Source organism: Megascapheus bottae, chromosome 4 (genome assembly GCF_031878675.1).
Source record: "Megascapheus bottae isolate mThoBot1 chromosome 4, mThoBot2.hap1, whole genome shotgun sequence".
Classification (NCBI taxonomy): domain Eukaryota; kingdom Metazoa; phylum Chordata; class Mammalia; order Rodentia; family Geomyidae; genus Megascapheus; species Megascapheus bottae.
The window spans coordinates 51,571,907-51,590,588 of NC_143512.1; the positions used below are offsets into that span (position 1 = coordinate 51,571,907).

The 18,682-nt window shown below is 37.2% G+C and overlaps 1 protein-coding gene across 1 annotated transcript in view; it reads left to right on the forward strand.

The window, feature by feature from the left end:
• Nucleotides 1-18,682, forward strand: part of Depdc1b (DEP domain containing 1B) — a 60,345-nt gene that overhangs the window by 28,060 nt on the left and 13,603 nt on the right. Inside the window, exons 4-9 of the mRNA XM_090331141.1 lie at nucleotides 2,676-2,803; nucleotides 3,546-3,676; nucleotides 5,539-5,586; nucleotides 8,772-8,912; nucleotides 11,610-11,776; nucleotides 15,294-15,470. Of these exons, the coding sequence (XP_090187267.1) occupies nucleotides 2,676-2,803; nucleotides 3,546-3,676; nucleotides 5,539-5,586; nucleotides 8,772-8,912; nucleotides 11,610-11,776; nucleotides 15,294-15,470 (792 nt within the window). The remainder of the gene's footprint in view (nucleotides 1-2,675; nucleotides 2,804-3,545; nucleotides 3,677-5,538; nucleotides 5,587-8,771; nucleotides 8,913-11,609; nucleotides 11,777-15,293; nucleotides 15,471-18,682) is intronic.

Consider the following 18,682-nt stretch of genomic DNA (forward strand, 5'->3'; position numbering starts at 1 on the left):
TTACTCATTTTGTTTTGTCCTATTTTGTCTGTTTTCTGGTCATTATATAAAATAACAGCAAAACAAAACAGCAAATACAACTATTTGTTATGTTTGCTATGGGGACAAACAAACATTATAGTAGGAATGAGAAGTGAGGCTTCTGGAGAAAGACTGCTGGATTTGAATCTTGACTTCTCTCATTACTAGCTATCTGGACTTGTTTCCTTATTTCATCTATCTGTGGCTAAAGTTTTCTTATCAGTGAAAGCAGGAAAACACTGCCTGAGAGGTAGAAACCTCTCGGGGTTGCTCAGAGAAACAAGAGAGGCCTTAGGTATAAAGTGCTGAGAATAGCTCTTGGCATCCAGGTTTTCAGAACTGTGAAGTCCTCTTGTGGTTATTAATCTGCTTTATAGAGTTGTTTGTAGGTGGAGAAAAGAAAATGAACTACCCATCATTTCATCTCTATGGCTGAATCATACAATCGTTAACATTTCAGTTGCATATCCTTGTTCTCCATGTGTGTTTCTAACCCAAGATGAGATCATGTAGGGCTGTTGTGGAGTGTATGTTCTTTACTTAGAACAGTCTGTGATGCTCATTTCTTATGTTATTAAACATCTGACATCATATTAGTGTCTGTATCATGTCAAATATAAAAGTGATGTATCTTATTTCCCCAGTCCTTACTGGTAAGTTGGATGTTTCCTGCTTTTTAATACATTAACGATGTCCTATGCAGTATCTTTACATTACATCATTATATTGTTTTGGAATACCTCTGGATATAGCTGCCTAGGCCAATAAAACAATCTATGTGTATACTTTCAAAAACAACAGCCAGGTGTGGTGGCTCATTCCTAGCTACTCAGGAGGCTGAGATCTGAGGACGGAGGTTCAAAACCCACTTGGGCACTAAAGGCTGTGAGACTCTTATCTCTAATTAACCACCAGAAAACTGGAAGTGGTACTGTGGCTCAAAGGGTAGGGTGGTAGCCGGGAGCTGAAGAGCTCAGGGACAGTGCTCAGGCCCAGAGTTCAAACCCCAAAGACCAACAAAAAACAAAACAAAACAAAAAACACGACTTTAGATACTTAAAATTTCACACATCCATCTGGCCTTTGAATTTCTTTTGTAATTCAGTACATCTTTCAGAAACAAAGCAAATATAAAAGTCTAATGAAAAAAATTCCCACTCTTTTAAATTTTTTTTTGCTAATCCTGAGATTTGAACTCAAGGCCTGAGCACTGCCTTTGGGCTTTCCTCAAGGGTAGAGCTCTACCACCTGAGCCACAGCACCACTTCTGGATTTTCCTATGGATGTGATACTGAAGAATCGAACCTGGGTCTTTGTGCATGCCAGGCAAGCACTCTACCAACAGGCCAAACTCCCCGCCCCACCCACTCATTTTTTTCCTCTCAAGTTTTCTATAATGTTACTTTTGCCAAAAGGTTTTTATATGAACTCTTTGTAAATGACATCTTGTAAGTTTGCTTTTAAAGGTCAGAATTCTCTGTGATTACACCAAGAACATTTTAAGACAGCATGTGAGCTGTAAGCTATGGAATATGCAGGGAGCAGATCGCAGTGGCTTTGGGCAAGCTGTTCATCCTTCATAAGCACTAGCTTTCTCCTCCCCAGGAAGTGTGGGTTGTCAATCATCACTAGCTGTTCTGTGGAGTTCTTTGTCCAGTTGAAGATAGCTAGGATCCAGCTGCTTTGCAACACTGCTTATCCAGCTAAGAGTGAGGGACATAGTGGGTAGGGGAGGGATGGGTGAGAATTTTGAAAGGAGTAACATTCATCAAGATGCACTGTATTCATAAACTGCTTTGTTAAATAGCAACTTCTTTGTACAACTACTTAAGGATAATAAAGAAAAAAGGAGGGCTGGGAGTTTGGCCTAGTGGTAGAGTGCTTGCCTAGCATGCACAAAGACCTGGATTCAATTCCTTGGTACCACATACATAGAAGAAAGCCAGAAGTAGTGCTGTGACTCAAGTGGTAGGGTTCTAGCCTTGAGAAAGCCCAAGGACAGTACTTAAGTCTTGAGCTCAAGCCCATAACTGGCAAAAACAAAAAAAAACAAAAAAAGTAAATCACTTGAATTTTACTTTAATTGCTCAATTTGGATACTGGATTTAGATACTTCACTTAATTTTGAATTAAGAGAATTTTATCTCAATACTTTAATGATTATTTAAAGTGCCCACAGAAATATTACCCATATAATGTCATGCTTAATGCCTTAACTATTTTTTTTTTTTTTTTGCTATTCCTGGCCCTTGAACTCAGGTCCTGGACACTGTCCTTGGGCTTTCTCAAGGGTAGAGCTCTACCACTTAAGCCAGAGCATCCTTTCTGGCTTTTCTCTATGTATGTGGTACTAAGGAATCAAACCCGGATCTTCATGGGTGGTAGGCAAGCACTCTACCACCAGGCTAAACTCCCAGCCCACCTTAACTATTTTTTAATTCATCATTGTATGTTTTATAGCATGACCTAACCTTAAGAATCATTTTCTACTTCTCTGAGGTCCATGCAAAGAAAGTTAGTTTATAATTCTAGTCATTAAGTCAAATTAGAGACAGCAAAATCAAAGACATTGCTCATAAAACCATTATGTTGAATTTTTTTTTCTTTTGCTATCTGTGATCCTTCCATCCCTTCTTACTCCCTTGTCCCATCAGAATTCTGAGATGTGGTTCAAGCGTCACAGTATTGCCATTGGAGAGGTGCCAGCCTGCCGTCTTGTCTACCGCAGACAGCTAACTGAGGCCAATGTGGAAGAGATATGGAAGTCTATGACGCTATCATAGTATGTACATTAGATATTTACAAGAAAGTTTTAGAAATTCTTTTCTGTTGTTTTGTCTCTTCTCTTCTCTCTGCATAATTTTCTGAAACTGTGTAATATGTCTCTCTGCTACTTAGCAAGCATAATTTAACTGAATTCTGTGAATTTTCTGTTGTCATTCTCATTAAAAATAGGAGTTTTGAAAAGTTGTTAAACTTTCAGTTATTTTTTTTTTTCCTGTTTTGAGACAATGTCTCACTTTGTAGCTAGGCTATCCTTAAACTAGAGATCTCCCTGCCTCAGCCTTTCAAGTAGGGAGATTACAAGCATTGACACCATGTCCAGCTGAAAATTCTTCAACTTTCAAGTAACACTAATATCCTTCGCTATCTGAGGCAATATGGGTAAAATTAAAGTTAACAATATTACATTAACTCTTTCACAAAAGATGTATTGGTAGCAGTTTCTCACCATTGAATAAGTTGTTTTTTTGTTCTTGCAATTTTTTATTTATAAAATTATTTGCTTAGAAATCAGGGTCTTATTCTATTAAATTACTGAACTATATTAAGGATAAAGATACCTTTTAAAGTTTTTCATCATAATCCAGGTAATATAGGTATAATAATAATATAGGTAATCTTTTACCTATAAAGAGTGGGTAAAATGAATACAATAATGCATCTTAAAGATTGATCTTTAAATGCAAATAATGGTTTTGAAAGGAATGGACTTAATTATTATTATTTTGTTATCTTTCTAGTTTACAGAAAATCCTTGGCTTAGATTCCTTAGAAGAAGTTTTAGACATCAAACTTGTCAACTCCAAGTTCATCATCCATAATGTGTATAGTGTTAGCAAGCAGGGGGTTGTTATCCTCGATGACAAATCAAGTAAGTGTGTGAAACTGTTCTTGGTTGACCCCCAACACATTGCTGCACAGATCTGCTAGCAGTTCCTATTTGACCTTTTTTTAAACCATTTTGAAGTGTTACTCCATCATTACATGCATCCTTTTGACATTCTAGGGCCTTTAAAAAAATAATTTTTAACCAGATGTTTAGATTAAGAACATTTCATAGGAATGAAAGCCTTAGCAAGATGCATCTAAAGACTAGTTTCATTGCTAATCCCTCAAGGCTTTAAGTGGTTCCATAATATCCCCAGGAAAATCCCTGAACATTTTCCTGAGGTCTGGTTACAATTAAATTTTTTTACTTAATCTTTTTTTTTTTTTGGCCAGTCCTGAGGCTTGAACTCAGGGCCTAGACACTGTCCCTGGACACATTTTACTCAAGGCTAGTACTCTGCCACTTGAGTCACAGCACCACTTCTGCCTTTTTCTATGTATATGGTACCAATGAATCAAATCCAGGGCTTCATGCAGGCTAGGCAAGCACTTTACCAGTAGGCTACACTCCATATCTTCACTTTCTGAGTAGCTAAATTGCAGACATAAGCTATCAGCATTTGGCTCTTTTTGTGCTTTTTTTTTTTTTTTTTTTTTTTTTTTTACAGAATCCTTTTTAATACTATAGGTCTTTAAATGCTAAGGCTCCCATAATTTTTTTTTCTAAGCCTGCTTCTAAATCAGAAAGAGAAAAGATATTTAGCTGTCATCCAACCTAGTTTTTGTTTTCATTTTGTGTGCTAGGTCTGGGGCTTGAACTCAGGGTCTGGGCACTGTCTGTTAGTCTTTTAGTTCAAGGCTAGCCTTCTGCCAGTTTAGCCCCTAGCTCCACTTTTGGCTTTTTGTTAGTTGGAAACAACTAACAAAAGGACTCAGCCTCCTGAATAAAATTATATGATGAGCCATTGGCTCCTGTCCCTAACCCAGTTTATTCAACCTGTAATGGGCCACAATGCCCATACTGATTTTAAAACTTCCTTTCTATGAGTAAGGGTTACCATAATTGGACTCTTTGATTTGTCCTTTTAGTATAAATCCTTGATGCTAAAAATTGGCTGAACTAAATGACCTTTAATATGAGGATCTACTCTGTTTTGGGTTTTTTTTAAAAACTATTATTAAACTCAGTTCTAGAGGCTCCCAGGTAGCAGACAGAGTGTACCAGAAGGAGCCTGAACATGTGAGAAAGATGTTTTTCTAGGCCAGATCTTCTGACGGAAACAGAGCCTATCTTTGAAAGTGGAAACACTTCTCCTTTCACAGCCCCTGTATCAGGAATAGAGGACACTGCTAGACAGAACTGGATTTGTGGTAACTTCTTGAGCAGTTGGGATAACATGTAGCATTAAGTTCCAGAGAACTTGAAACATACCCAAGTCCTTCCATAGTCTCTGAGTGTAGCAGGTTAAAACTGTTATTCCTGAAGAGTCATATTTTCTTTTATTAAATTATGAAAGAAGAGAGGATTTTACAACATTCATGCTTTGTGTTCTTGTAGCAATGTGACTATTAATACTTTTAAGACTGCCCTAGTACAAGTAGCCCAATACTAATTGATGTCAATCCTTTCTTGGTCCAAAACATTTTGAAGTTCTACTTAGAGCTTCTGATCTTTTTACTTTTATTTTTACCAAAGCTTTTAAAGATATTTCTTGTCCTTAGAGAAATTTGTAGGTATAGTGTATAATGCTACTGCTAAAAAATGATTTCTGTCTTTTAAATGTCCTGATTTGTGCTGTCTCCTATGACCTTGGCCTAACATACATTGTTGTAATACCAAGTATGTGTAGACTTCCCTAGTTATATAGGATTGAATGAACTACCTTCTTCTCGTTTCTCCTACAGAAGAACTTCCTCATTGGGTACTGTCAGCTATGAAGTGCTTAGCAAATTGTAAGTACGAATTATCTTCCAGTTTTATGAAATTAACAGAAATTAATGCCCAAAGTTAGAACATTTTTCTGCTCAATGACCTGAACACTGATTTGATATATGGAGACTGACAGTTAATTGTTTTGGAACCTTTGTGCTTTTAGTGATAAATTTGTGATTTAGTGAAAGGACTGAGTTATATAATGATTTTTAAATGCATTTACTCCTCTATATTTCATAGATATTATCACACTGTAGTTAATTTCATGCTGCTTCTTGTGACTCTTCAAAGGAGAGAAAGAAATTAGTGATAGTTCATATAATAGAGAAGCGATATAGATTTTTCATTCCTAATTTTTGTGGCTGAAACATATATTGCAATGTCCACAGAATTTGCATAATCAGTTTATCCTGCAGATTCTATCTATTATGTGCTCCTCATAGGGCAGTATTTTAAGTGGGACAGAAATATTTTAGAGGGTGAGTCTGATATGCAGGATGCTTTGGAAGGAGAGGAATTTGCATGTAGAGGAACAACAACACAAAAGGCATCTCTCGGGAAAATGGCTTCGAGACATGGAAGCATGGACCATAGTGGTCCAGTGAGGACCACCTCAGCAATGTCATAGCCATTAGAATATCTTACTAACAATATATTTTTTTGTGGGATTTTTTTCAGGAGGCTGCTTAATCCAAGGAAGGGATTGGGAAGTTTAAGACATAACACTAGCAAATGGTTTTCATGACTTCTGGTTATTTTTGTTGACTGATAATGATGATATTCAATCGTAAAGGGGTTTTTGAATCTCACAGATATTTCAGAAAACTATTTTCTTTCTTTACTCTTTGGTAAGATTAGTACGGTCAGAGGTAGGTGTGTAAATTCTTATATTAGTAGAACCTTTAATTATTGATTTAACTAGAGTACACGATTTGATTACAAGTTGGAAGTAACTATTCATGTGGACAATCTTAGTGATTCTAGGTTGAAAATAGCTATGTACATTCTTACTGGGTTTAACGAAAAGTTTCATTGGTTTTTGGTTTAATATTTGGGGAATTCTGATATGTGGATTGGAGTACTATGGTTTTAGCTTGGGGAGGTGCTTTTTATTCTTCTTGCACAGCCATTTGAAGTGATTAAATTAAAAGTATATCTTTGGCTAGTGTTGGCAATAAGGAGTTAAAAGGTATAAATGGGAAGTTAAATTACTCATTTCTGAACTGGCACATGAAAGATTTGGAAGTTGATCAGCTGGGGATGTGCATATATGGCTGGTATAACATGTCTGTGCTGTAATGAGCTGTAAAGAATATTAATTTATGATATTGAATTTTCAGTGATGAGCAAAGTATAGTGAAGAATTTAATTTTCCCTTAAGCAAGATCTACATAGAAAGCCTTAAAACTTCCAATGAAAGATTAGAACTGACTTATTAATAGAGAAGAAAGAGGTGGAACACAGTTTGATAGTGATCTTTCTGGGTGTCAGGTAGAGAATATGCCTCACAGATACCAAGATGGATTAGCATATCTATCCATAAAGAGATTTATTTTTATATCAGAGAATAAAAGGTAGCCAAAGAGTGGATCAGCCTGTTGGATAGCTTTATAAAGTCTCTAGATTTTCCTAATTCTTTTAAAAAATTTACTTCAAAGTCATGACCCATGCTTTGTTATCTTCAATAAGTTGAGATTCCCACTGCACTCATCTAAAAGGTACCAGAAAGGATAGGCTCAATTGATTTTGAAGGCTGATTATCTGTAGGCCTGCTACTTAACTTTTTTTTTTTTTTTTTTTTTTGCCAGTCCTGGGCTTGAGCTCAGGGCCTGAGCACTGTCCTTGGACTTTCTCAAGGCTAGAGATCTACCACTTGAGCCTCAGCACCATTTCCGGCTTTTTTCTATGTATGTGGTACCGAGGAATCGAACCCAGGTCTTCATGCATGCTAGGCAAGCACGCTACCACTAGGCCAAACTCCCAGCCTATTTAACTTTTTTTTAAGGCCCATTTACCATTATTGTAGATCATGTGCATGTGGGCCTAGACTTTAGTTGTTGGCCACTTTTGTTCATGGCTGCCTTACAGAAAGAGAGACTGATGCTAACAATACAAAATCAGGCTAAGACAGGGGCTAGTGGCTCATGCCTGTAATCCTAACTACTCAGGAGGCTGAGATCTGAATATGTGGTTCAGAGCCAGCCTCAGCATGAAAGTCCATGAGACTTTTGTCTCCAATTAACCATCAGAAAATGAAGTGGCGCTGTGGCTCAAGTGGTAGAGTGATAGTTTGGAGCTGAAGAGCTTAGGGACAGTGCCTAGGCCTAGAGTTTAAGCCCCACGACTGACAAGAAAGAAAGAAAAGAAGAAAGAAAGACTCTTTATAATTGTTTTTCTTTTTTTTTTATTGTCGGTTGTGGGGCTTGAACTCTGGGCCTGGGTGTTGTCCCTGAGCTCTGTTCCTTGAGCCACAGTGCCACTTAGAAAGGATCTTTAAAATGTGGCCTCTGATTCGCTTATAGGGGGACTTTTGCTTTTGCTGTTATTTAATAGCATATATAACAAAATTATATATATGTATGTATGTGTGTATGTATATATATATGTGTGTGTGATGTATATATATGTGATGAAATAATGAAAACTTTACAAGTTGCTTTATAACTTGTTTAGTATATATGTGAGTTAATTGTTATATCAGCTTCATATGGTTAGTAAATTAATATTTCAAAGGAAGTTTTTGTTTATACTTAATACAAATTCCCTTTAAAAGATCATGAAGTAGCTGACTATGTGCTAATAGCTCATTCCCGTAGTCCTATCTACTCAGGAGGCTGACATCAGGATTAAGGTTCAAAGCCAGCCTGGGCAGGAGTGGAGCTGTGACACAAGTGGTAGAGCACTAGTCTTCAGTTCAAACCCAGAACTGACACACACATAGACACAATCATAAAATGAAGAGCGCATTTCTTTTAATGTGGGAGAAATTCAGAACTTTTCTTCATTGTATAATAGATTTCAGTTAAACATAAAGTTATGTTTATGTAAGCAAAATGTATATCAAACCTTCAAATGGCAAGTTTTGTATGTATTTTAAGTATCTACTTTCCTAAATATTTGTGTACACTAGATATGTATGTAGATTCTTGTATTTAAAAGTAACTGATGTACTGATTTTTTTTCTTTCTTTCTTCTAAAAAATTAGGGCCGAACTGTTCAGATTTGAAACAGCCTATGTACTTGGGCTTTGAAAAAGATGTATTTAAAACAATAGCAGATTATTATGGTCACTTGAGAGAACCATTGCTTACCTTTCACCTTTTTGATGCCTTTGTCAGTGTATTAGGTAAGTTGAAATATAATAAACATAGGTCTACATTATTAATTTTGAATCACTTATTTATCTACTATCTTAGGACTTCTTACTAATCAAAGCTCATGGCATTTTAAAATAAAAACTATTGCTCTGCTTAGCATAGGTGCTTCATAAAAAAGAAAATAGATATAGTAGATAGATAAACTACTTTGGAGAGTCTGGAATGGAGTATTATCTTGCTGTAATGGTATGGAAAAGATCGTAAAAATTTTTTTATAGCTTTATCAGTTATCTTAACCATCACTATATAAATACCTTATATAGTGATATAGTGATAGCCAAGAGAATACCTAGACATTTTCCTTGAGATAAAGAATTAATTTAAAATGTAGCTTATCTTTTCTGTGAAACTTGAGTGGGTAAGGGATGTTGTAAGCACAAAAGCAAGAGAAGTTGTAAAAACACATCTGAAGTCTTATGCAGAAAGGACATCATCTTGTGGACAGGTAAATTTATGCCTATTTTTTAAACAATTTCCCCAAGTGACCTATTTACCTTTTCTTAAAAATCACCAGAGAAACTGTTCTTTTTGTAGTTTCTTTCTTTGAACAAGGAGTTCTGGCCAATTGATGTACAATCTGAATCACTTTGGCTTAGCATTAGCCTTTTCCATTTTTATATTTCTTTCCAGTAAACATGAAAAATTGCCTTTTTTGCCCTGCTTGTTTTATTCTTTTGATTATTCAAAAATTGTAATTGGCTCTTTCAGGTCTTTTCTTTGGCACACCAGAAAGAAATGTTTTATTAGACTTTCTGGAATCTTCCAGGCCCTCCTGAAAGTCTTCATACTTCACTTTTTAAAAAGTACCCATGAATCGCTTGCTTTTGGCCTTGTATATGTGAATGATGTAGCTAGGTCTCTTTTGAAATGATGGAAAGCTGGGGTATCTAATGAGATTTGAAAATAAATCTGATTGGGGAATGAGAAAGAGGTTGATGGGGTCATTATTACAAACACCCAGTCCATGACTGCTTATGTGCTTATTATGGAGGAGAAATGCCACCTAACCTCTAATGACATTGCACATTATATCTTTTTTAATTCGTTCATTCATTCCTTCATTCTTTCCCTTCTTCCCTCCCTCCCTCCCTCCCCCCCTCCACCCTTCCTCCCCTCCCCACCGACTCTTTCTTTCTTGCTTGCTTACTTGCTTGCTTGCTTATTTGCTTGCTTTCTTGCTTTCTTTTTGTCATGGGGCTTTAACTCAGGTCCTGGGCGCTGTCCTTGATCTCTTTTGCTCATATCTAGCACTCTACCACTTTGAGCCACAGCGTCACTTCCAGTATTGTGGTGGTTAACTGGAGATAAAAGTCTCCTGGGGACTTTTCAGCCTGGGCTGGCTCTGAACTGTGATCATCAAATCTCCTGAGTACCTAGGATCACAGGTGTGAGCCACTTAGTCCCCAGCTACATAGTCTTATTCATAGCAAAATAATTTAGAAATTATTCAGAGAATGCATATTCTTTGTGTTCAGCACTTACAACATCTACTAATCAGGTGTGCTATTGGTATGTAGTATTCATTTAAGCTCTACAAAGGCATTTTTATAACTTTATCTTGGCTTGTAAGAAACATTAGAATTTTCTGACAGATTTAGGAAAATTGCTTAGAAAATTTGCAAGGACTTCTTGTTTGCAATGCCACCAGGACATTACATTGCTATTTTTTTTTTTTTGATACTATCACCAGAATTAGATCTGTGTCACTCATGGTAGAAATTTGATTTTAGTCACGCGACTCTGATGTCTTTTTCTCTCTTTTTAAAATATATCCAGTTAGTTATGTTTTATTTTCCAAGACAAAGACAAATCTCCCTGTTTCAATTTATAGTAATTAAAATAAAAAAGGAAAACTCAAGAAAAAATATCCTAGGCAATAAAAATTATTGTTATTATTATTTTGCCAGTCCTTGGGCTTGAACTCAGGACCTGGGCACTGTTCCTGGGCTTCTTTTTGCTCAAGGCTATCACTCTATCACTTGAGCCATAGCTCCACTTCTGTCTTTTTCTGTATGTGTAGTACTGAGGAATCGAACCCAGGGCTTCGTGCCCAGGGCTTCGTGGATGCGAGGCAAGCATTCTACCAGTAGGCCATACTCCTGGCCCCAATAAAAGTTATATTTAAAAGTATAATTAATAAAACAAAAAGAGAAACAAAAGTGGGAGAATATGTTCTGATTGTGTATTTGACAAAGATAGAAAACAAACTCTTTGATAGTAAGAAGACAAGACAATTAAAAAATAAGCAAACATTTAGACAAATAAGCACATAGTCATCATTTGGGAAATATAAATTAAGACCATAATGAAATAATATATATTCTATTGATGTAATATATTAGCATTAACAGTGTGAGTGTTGAGGTGTAGGGTAGTCTCAGCAGTAAGTTTAGTGGGGAAGAGTGTTATCTGTGTTGTTAGATCCACCTGGTGTCCAGGAGGGGAAGATGGTTATAGGAGCTCTGGTTGATGATTTTCTCAGGTTGATGATTTCTAGTTTCTATACTGATTTCGTGAGTGCTGATGAATGTAAACTCAATTGGCTAGGTGTAATTCTATCTGTAAAAATGTTTTACCTAATTTGAACACATATTTTGTAAAAATGTGAACTTATTAAATAAAGATAAGACTGATTTTGGAGATGAACATTTGGTTCTTTGATTCAGGTTTGTTACAGAAAGAGAAGATGGCAGTGGAAGCCTTTCAAATTTGTTGCCTCCTCCTGCCTCCGGAAAACAGGAGAAAGCTACAGCTGCTCATGAGGATGATGACGAGGATCTGCCTAAACAAAGAGATGCCACCGCTGTGTGAGGGCTTCGGCACTCGGACACTGGTAGGAGGAATGTGAACACCTTAATGTGACAAAGTTTGGAGTGAAGTTCAGCTAAGTCAAAATTTCTTGGTGATTAGAAGGTCAGGGCATGCTTGCTTGAAGATTTTGTAGCCAGCTGTCTACAGACCTAACCATCTTTTTTTTTTTGATTTTTTATTATCGAGGTAATATATAGAGGGGTTACAGTTACATTCACCAGGTAGTAGATGCATTACTTCTCACACATTGATACCCCTTCTCATGTTTTTGTCCCCATTTCCCTCTCCACTCCCTCCCAATCATCTTGTTTCCCCCCTTCCCTTTCTTATTTCAAATAAACAAATAGACATATATACAATATACCAGATAACGAAGTCAGATACAGTAACAATATAAGATTACCATCTTAAAGAATAAAAGGAAAGAGTGAAGAGGGATCAAACTCACTGTATAGGTTATCTCCTATACCATTAAAGCTAATACCTACCATCAGTACAGAGCAAATGAAGAGTGATAGAAAGATTAACATTGTCTATTGAGAAATCAACTTTTTCTCTAACTCCAGGGCATAGAGCATTGCAAAGCCTCTGTGATTATAACCAACAGTGGTGTATGTAGCATGTATAATGGATTAAAATATACTTGACAGTCCCAGTATACTGTGAAGCAGAATGGGGAGTTCAAGGCTAGCTTCAATTATACAGCAAGTTTCATGCCAGCCTGAGTTTGAGATCTTACCTCAAACACTAATGAACAATGCATACTTGTGATATTGTGTAAGATTCCAGCAATGTTATTATTTCTTAGTTAAAAAAATACCTTCTATTTTTGAATCCTACCTTTGTAGTGTCAGCATGTCACTTTTGTTACATTGATTTTTTTTAAAGAATTCATTAACATTGATTTTTACATCATATTTCAAATGACATGTTTAACAAACAAGTATTCAAGAAGGGAATCTGTATATACAATCACTGGCACTTAGTTTTTAGAACATAATCAAAATTAGGCGAAGGGTTTGTATATCATAGATACATATTAATCTATCTAATAAAACATGTCTATAGAGTCATAAGTTTTTATGTCTATGTAGTTGTGTTTATATTTCCAGTACCATGTCCATAGCATTGGGCAAGTCCTTGCTCTTGTACTGTTTGGATCTAATAGCCACGTATTAAGGATACCATGCATGCGCCTTTTGTTCCTTTGGTCTTGGCTTGTCTCACTCAACATGATTCACTCTAGATTCATCCACTTCCCTGCAAATGCCATTATTTTATCTTGTCTGTTGGCTATGTAGAATTCCATTTTCTGTATCCATTCATCTGCAGTAGGGCATCTGGATTGTTTCCATCGCCTGACTATTGTGAATAGTGCAGAGATAAACATGGCTGAGCAGGTGTCCTTATCATATCTTGGGTTGTGATGTTCAGGATAGATGCCCAGAAGTGGTATGGCGGGATTGTAGGGAAGGTTGTTACATTGATTTTTTTTTTGCCAGTCATGGGCTTGAGCTCAGGGACTGATCACTGTCCTTGGATTTTCTCAAGGTTAGAGCTCTACCACTTGAGCCTCAGCACCACTTCTGGCTTTTCTCTATGTATGTGGTACTGAGGAATCGAACCCGGGTCTTCGTGCATGCTAGGCAAGCACTCTACCAGTAGGCCAAACTCCCGGCCCCTACATTGATTTTTAAAAATACTTTAAATAATTAATTTTGGCAATGCTAGGATTTAAATGCAAGGTCTCATGCTTAGTGGGCAGGTACTCTACTGCTGGAGCCATGCCTGTAGCCTTCAGTTGGTAGGGCTTCCCATTTTTGCCCTGGACTGCCTTTTCCACAAACTGCAATCTTTTTTACCTATTTGCCTTCCATGTGGCTGGGATCATAGATGTATACCACCATGCCCAACTTTATCAGTTACAATGAGGTCATGCTAACTTTTTGTCCTGACATTAGATCATGCACCTCACTATAGTAGCGGGAATTTTAGGCCTGAACCCCTATACTGAGCTTTCTTTTTATTTAATAAATTATCTAATACACCATTTATGAATTATAGATATGCTATATATAGTAGAAATACTAATTTAAATAATAAGCATGTGTACCACCTCATCTATTTTTTTGTGAGGCATTTAAAATCCACTCAACTATTTTGAAAGGAACTGTATTATTAAGCTATGACTATGATTGCTATGCTGTGTATAAGCTCACTGAAACATATTCCTCCTGTCTGTCTGGAACTTTGTAGCCTTTGGCAAACATTATGTCTTTCCCCAGTCTCTCCTTCCTGCCTGTCATAGCTACCTGTGACACTGCACTTCTCTCAGCAGGTATTTTTAAATAGTTTATATTTTGAATGCACTTACTAACAAAATCTTCATTCTCCTCCCCAAATATCCTGGGGCCATATTCTTATAAAGCATCGGCCCTCCCTGGGATCCCCTTGCTTCAGAGAAGCATTGGGTCATATCAGGGTATTTGTGCTAAGTGCACTGATTTCCATCCTTTTAATTTAGTTAGAGGGCTGAGGAGAGAGGCTAATGGACTCTTGAAAAGCTGAAGGAAATATTGTACCTACTTCCTATAAGAATATATATATGCAGTGCATTCATGACTCCCAGGAACACATTATTTCCAGCTAAAACCCTCTGCCTGTGTGTCTTTTTGTATGCATAACTAGGAGTGAAGATGAATTACATTTGCTGATGATATCAAATCTTACTAAATAGCATTGCATGTCCTTTATGCTCATAGATTTTGATGCAAAATTGTCAGCTATAAAATTAGAGGAAAAGGAGAAAGAAATCTGAGGATAGTATGAGAATGGAACCATTAATATGAATTTTATGAAAATTATTCTATTATTTACATATTTTTTGTGTTCATAAAGTTTGTAAAGTACTTTGAAGTAAAAGTGCTACATGGTTCAAGTTCTGGTGTAAGAAATCTTCAGTGTGTACATGTGGGTATGTTTAGGGGTTGTGTATGTATATATGTATGTATGTATAAAAACCTAATGTAAAAGGGGGAGTTTAAAATTCTTCAATATCTCCCTACCAATTCTCTTAAAAGTACATATTTTGTTTTTACTGGTTGATGAAGCCACCAGCCTATGGGACATGACCATAAATGGCTAGGTACCTGTTTGGATGTACACTTACTTGTGTACATCCACAGTACATTCACAGTTGCTTTTTCCCCCCCCTCCATATGTATCTCAGTGGGCTTTAAACTCAGAGCCTGGGTGGCATTTTCTCTTAGTTTTTTTTTTTTTTTTTTTCTCCTTATATACCCCTTCTTCTGTCCCCCCGCCCAGGTTACTTGGAGCTAGAGTCTTATGCATTTTCCTACCCAAGCTAACTTCAAATCACCATCCTTAGGTCTCAGCCTTCTAAGTAGCTAGGATTACAGGTGTGAGGTACTGGCATCTAGCTTCACATTTGCTTTTTGTAAGTCAGATTGAACTCAATTTATAGGTGGGGAAAAAAAGCAACTCATCTGTGTTTGTTTATCCCCTGCTTTTTTTTTTAGATGGTTCAGACGTTTTCTCGGTGTATCTTGTGTTCTAAGGATGAAGTAGACTTGGATGAGTTATTAGCTGCTAGGTTGGTGACATTTCTGATGGACAATTACCAGGAGATTCTGAAAGTCCCTTTGGCTTTACAGACTTCCATAGAGGAGCGTGTGGCTCATCTACGAAGAGTCCAGGTAAAAGCTGGGGAGGTATCATTTCTGTTAAATTGGCAGTGGAAAGTCATGCAAACTTGCTAGCCTCTTTGGTAATTTGGTTATTAAAATTAAGTGGATTAATTTATTCACTGTGCTTATGTTCAATCATCTTGATCCATTGTAGGCACTATCTTTGCTATAATCATTAAATATATAGAATGTATACTTAGTCGATCACAACTATGACATTATAAATCTTATTCATTGGGGAAATTTTGTGGCTATAGATTATACACAGCAAAAACTATCAAGGATTATGTCAAAATGTCCTTATTATAGTACTCAGAGTACTCTTTGTGTTTTCCTTTTGCTTCCTTCTTTGCTTTTTCATTCTTCCCTTCTTTTTCTTCTGTGTGTTTCTTTGTTTCTCTTCTCCCTCCTCCTCCTCCTCCTCCTCTTCCCCCCTCCCTTTCCCCCTTCTTCCTTCTCCTCCTCCCTCTTCTTCTTTGTAACTTTTTTCCTTAACAGTACAATGGAAAAAATCCATATTAATATGGATTATGATGGTCCTGGGCTTGAACTCAGGGCCTAATCACTGTCCCTGAGTTTTTATGCTCAAGGATAATGTACTACCAGTTGAACTACAGCTCCACTCCTGGCTTTTAGTGGGTAATTGGAGATGAGAGTCTCACATACTGCCCAGGCTGGCTTTGAATTGCAGTCCTTAGATATCAGCCTCCTTAATTGCTAAGATTATAGGCATCAGCCACTGACAGTCTATTAAATATTTTTTATGGATCTTAGAGTGGTGAAGAGTACAGACTCTAGGGCTAATAGTGTCCGAATTTTCATTTACCTTTTGTTAACTGCATGACCTTAGGTGAGTTGCATAATGAATGTGAATCTACTTTATCATCTGTCCCAACTTTTTCTCATCTATGAAATGAGAATGATGACAATGATTACCTCATAGGGTTGTTTGGGAATCAAATTATTATTATTTTTTCTTTTTTTTTAAAATTTTATTATTTTTTTTATTGTAATTAGTAAAAGGGTTACATGATATTTGCCAGATAGAAGGTGCATTAATTCACATACATTGATACCCTTTCACATGTCTTGGTACCCGTTTCCCTCCCCCCCCACACCCCCCACGCGTCTTGGTTTTCCCCCCTTCCCTATCAAATTTCAAATATCCAAATACAAATAAGTTCAATAGATAACAAAGTGAGATACTATACCAATATGAGATAACCAAGGGACAGCAAAGGAGATGAGAGACAACATAGTACATTAAGGACAACAATCATTCATTATATGGCTTTTGTTTCACTATCCTGGAGGTCCTTTCAATTAGCTTCACATTATATGTCCTTATGTATCAAGATTTTGCTCTATTGCAAATCTCTGCTAGTAGAGCCCAAGGTTTCTACTGATTATGACGAATGAGGGAAACCATTGAGCCTAAGTTCCTTTGAGTCTGGCTTACTTCACTTAATATGATTTTTTCTAAGTCTTTCCATTTCCTAACAAATGGGGCGATGTCATTCTTTCTGACAGCAGCATAGAATTCCATTGTGTACAAATACCACAACTTGTTGATCCACTCATCAACTGAGGGACATCTAGGTTGGTTCCATATCTTTGCTATGGTGAATAGTGCTGCAATGAACATTGTTGTGCTAGTGGGTTTAGTATGTCCTTGTTTCTGGGTGGTTGGGTAAATGCCAAGTAGTGGAATTGCTGGGTCAAAGGGGAGTTCTATGTTTAGCCTTTTGAGGAACTGCCACACTGCTTTCCATAGTGGTTGAACGAGTTTGCACTCCCACCAACAGTGTAGTAGTGATCCATCCTGGTCACATCCCCTCCAGCATCTGTTGTCATTCGTTTTCCTGATCTTGGCCATTCTAGCTAGAGTGAGGTGGAATCTTAGAGTTGTTTTGATTTGCATTTCTTTTATGACCAGAGATGTTGAGCATTTCTTCATGTGTCTATAGGCCATTTTTGTTTCTTCTTCAGAGAAGACTCTCTTTAAGTCTTTGGCCCATTTTTTAATGGGATGGTTGTTACTTTGGAAATTAATTTTGGAGTGATTCAATTTTTTGAGTTGTTGATATATTTTAGATATGAGGCCTTTGTCCGTTGTTTGGTTGGTGAAGATCTTCTCCCACTCTGTAGGCTTCCTGATTAGTTTACTAGCTATGTCCTTTGCCATACAAAAGCTCTGCAGTTTAATGCAGTCCCACTTATCCAGCCTTTCTCTGATTTGTTGTGATTCTTGGTCTTTATTAAGAATGTAAAGGACCTTTTTGATGAAAACTTTAAAACCCTAAAAAAGGAAATTAAAGCAGAACTAAGGAAATGGAAAAACCTCCCATGCTCCTGGATTGGAAGAATCAACATTGTGAAAATGACAATCTTGCCAAGAGCTATCTACAAATTCAATGCAATACCCATCAACATCCCAATGTCATTCTTTAAAGAAATAGAAGAGGCAATCCAAAATTTCATATGGAATAATAAAAGACCCCGTATAGCAAAAACACTTCTTAGCAGAAAGAACAGCGCTGGAGGAATTTCAATTCCAAACTTTAGACTCTATTACAGAGCTATAATTATCAAAACAGCTTGGTACTGGCACAGGAACAGGCCTGAAGACCAATGGAATAGAACTGAGGACCCAGATATTAAACTGCCGGGGCCAACCGGCAGCAAACCAGGGTTCGCAGATTGGGGTTCCTGAAATAGGGGACAAGGACTAGGAAGAAAAAGAAGAGAGACAGACACACCGGGTCCGGGATGTCCGCAGTCCAGGCAAAGACTGCCGAGACTGCCGCATTTATTTTCCACTCCCCCTTCTTCCCTCCTCCTGACCCAGGGAACCTCCAGGTGTTACATTCATATGGTAATTCTCAGGTCATTTACATAGAATAGGGCCAGAAAGCAATAAGACAATAAAGCCATCGTCTGATGCAAGTCAAGGTACAATTTGATTCCACTCTGGCTCCCAACATGTCCCCCGTTTTTTATTTTAAAAGAAACACAAGTGCAATTTTTCCTCTTTTCTATACCCCTAATTTATCCTGTCACATTTTCCAAAAATGACTTTGGTCCCTTGGTCCAACGGGGATTTGATGGGCGGAGATTCAACTTCCGTGACTTCTTCAAGCTGACTCAGGGGCGCCGTCTCCGCGCTTGACCAGGGACCTTAAGAAGCCCAGCCTGTTTTATCAAGGGGTTGCAAGGATTAG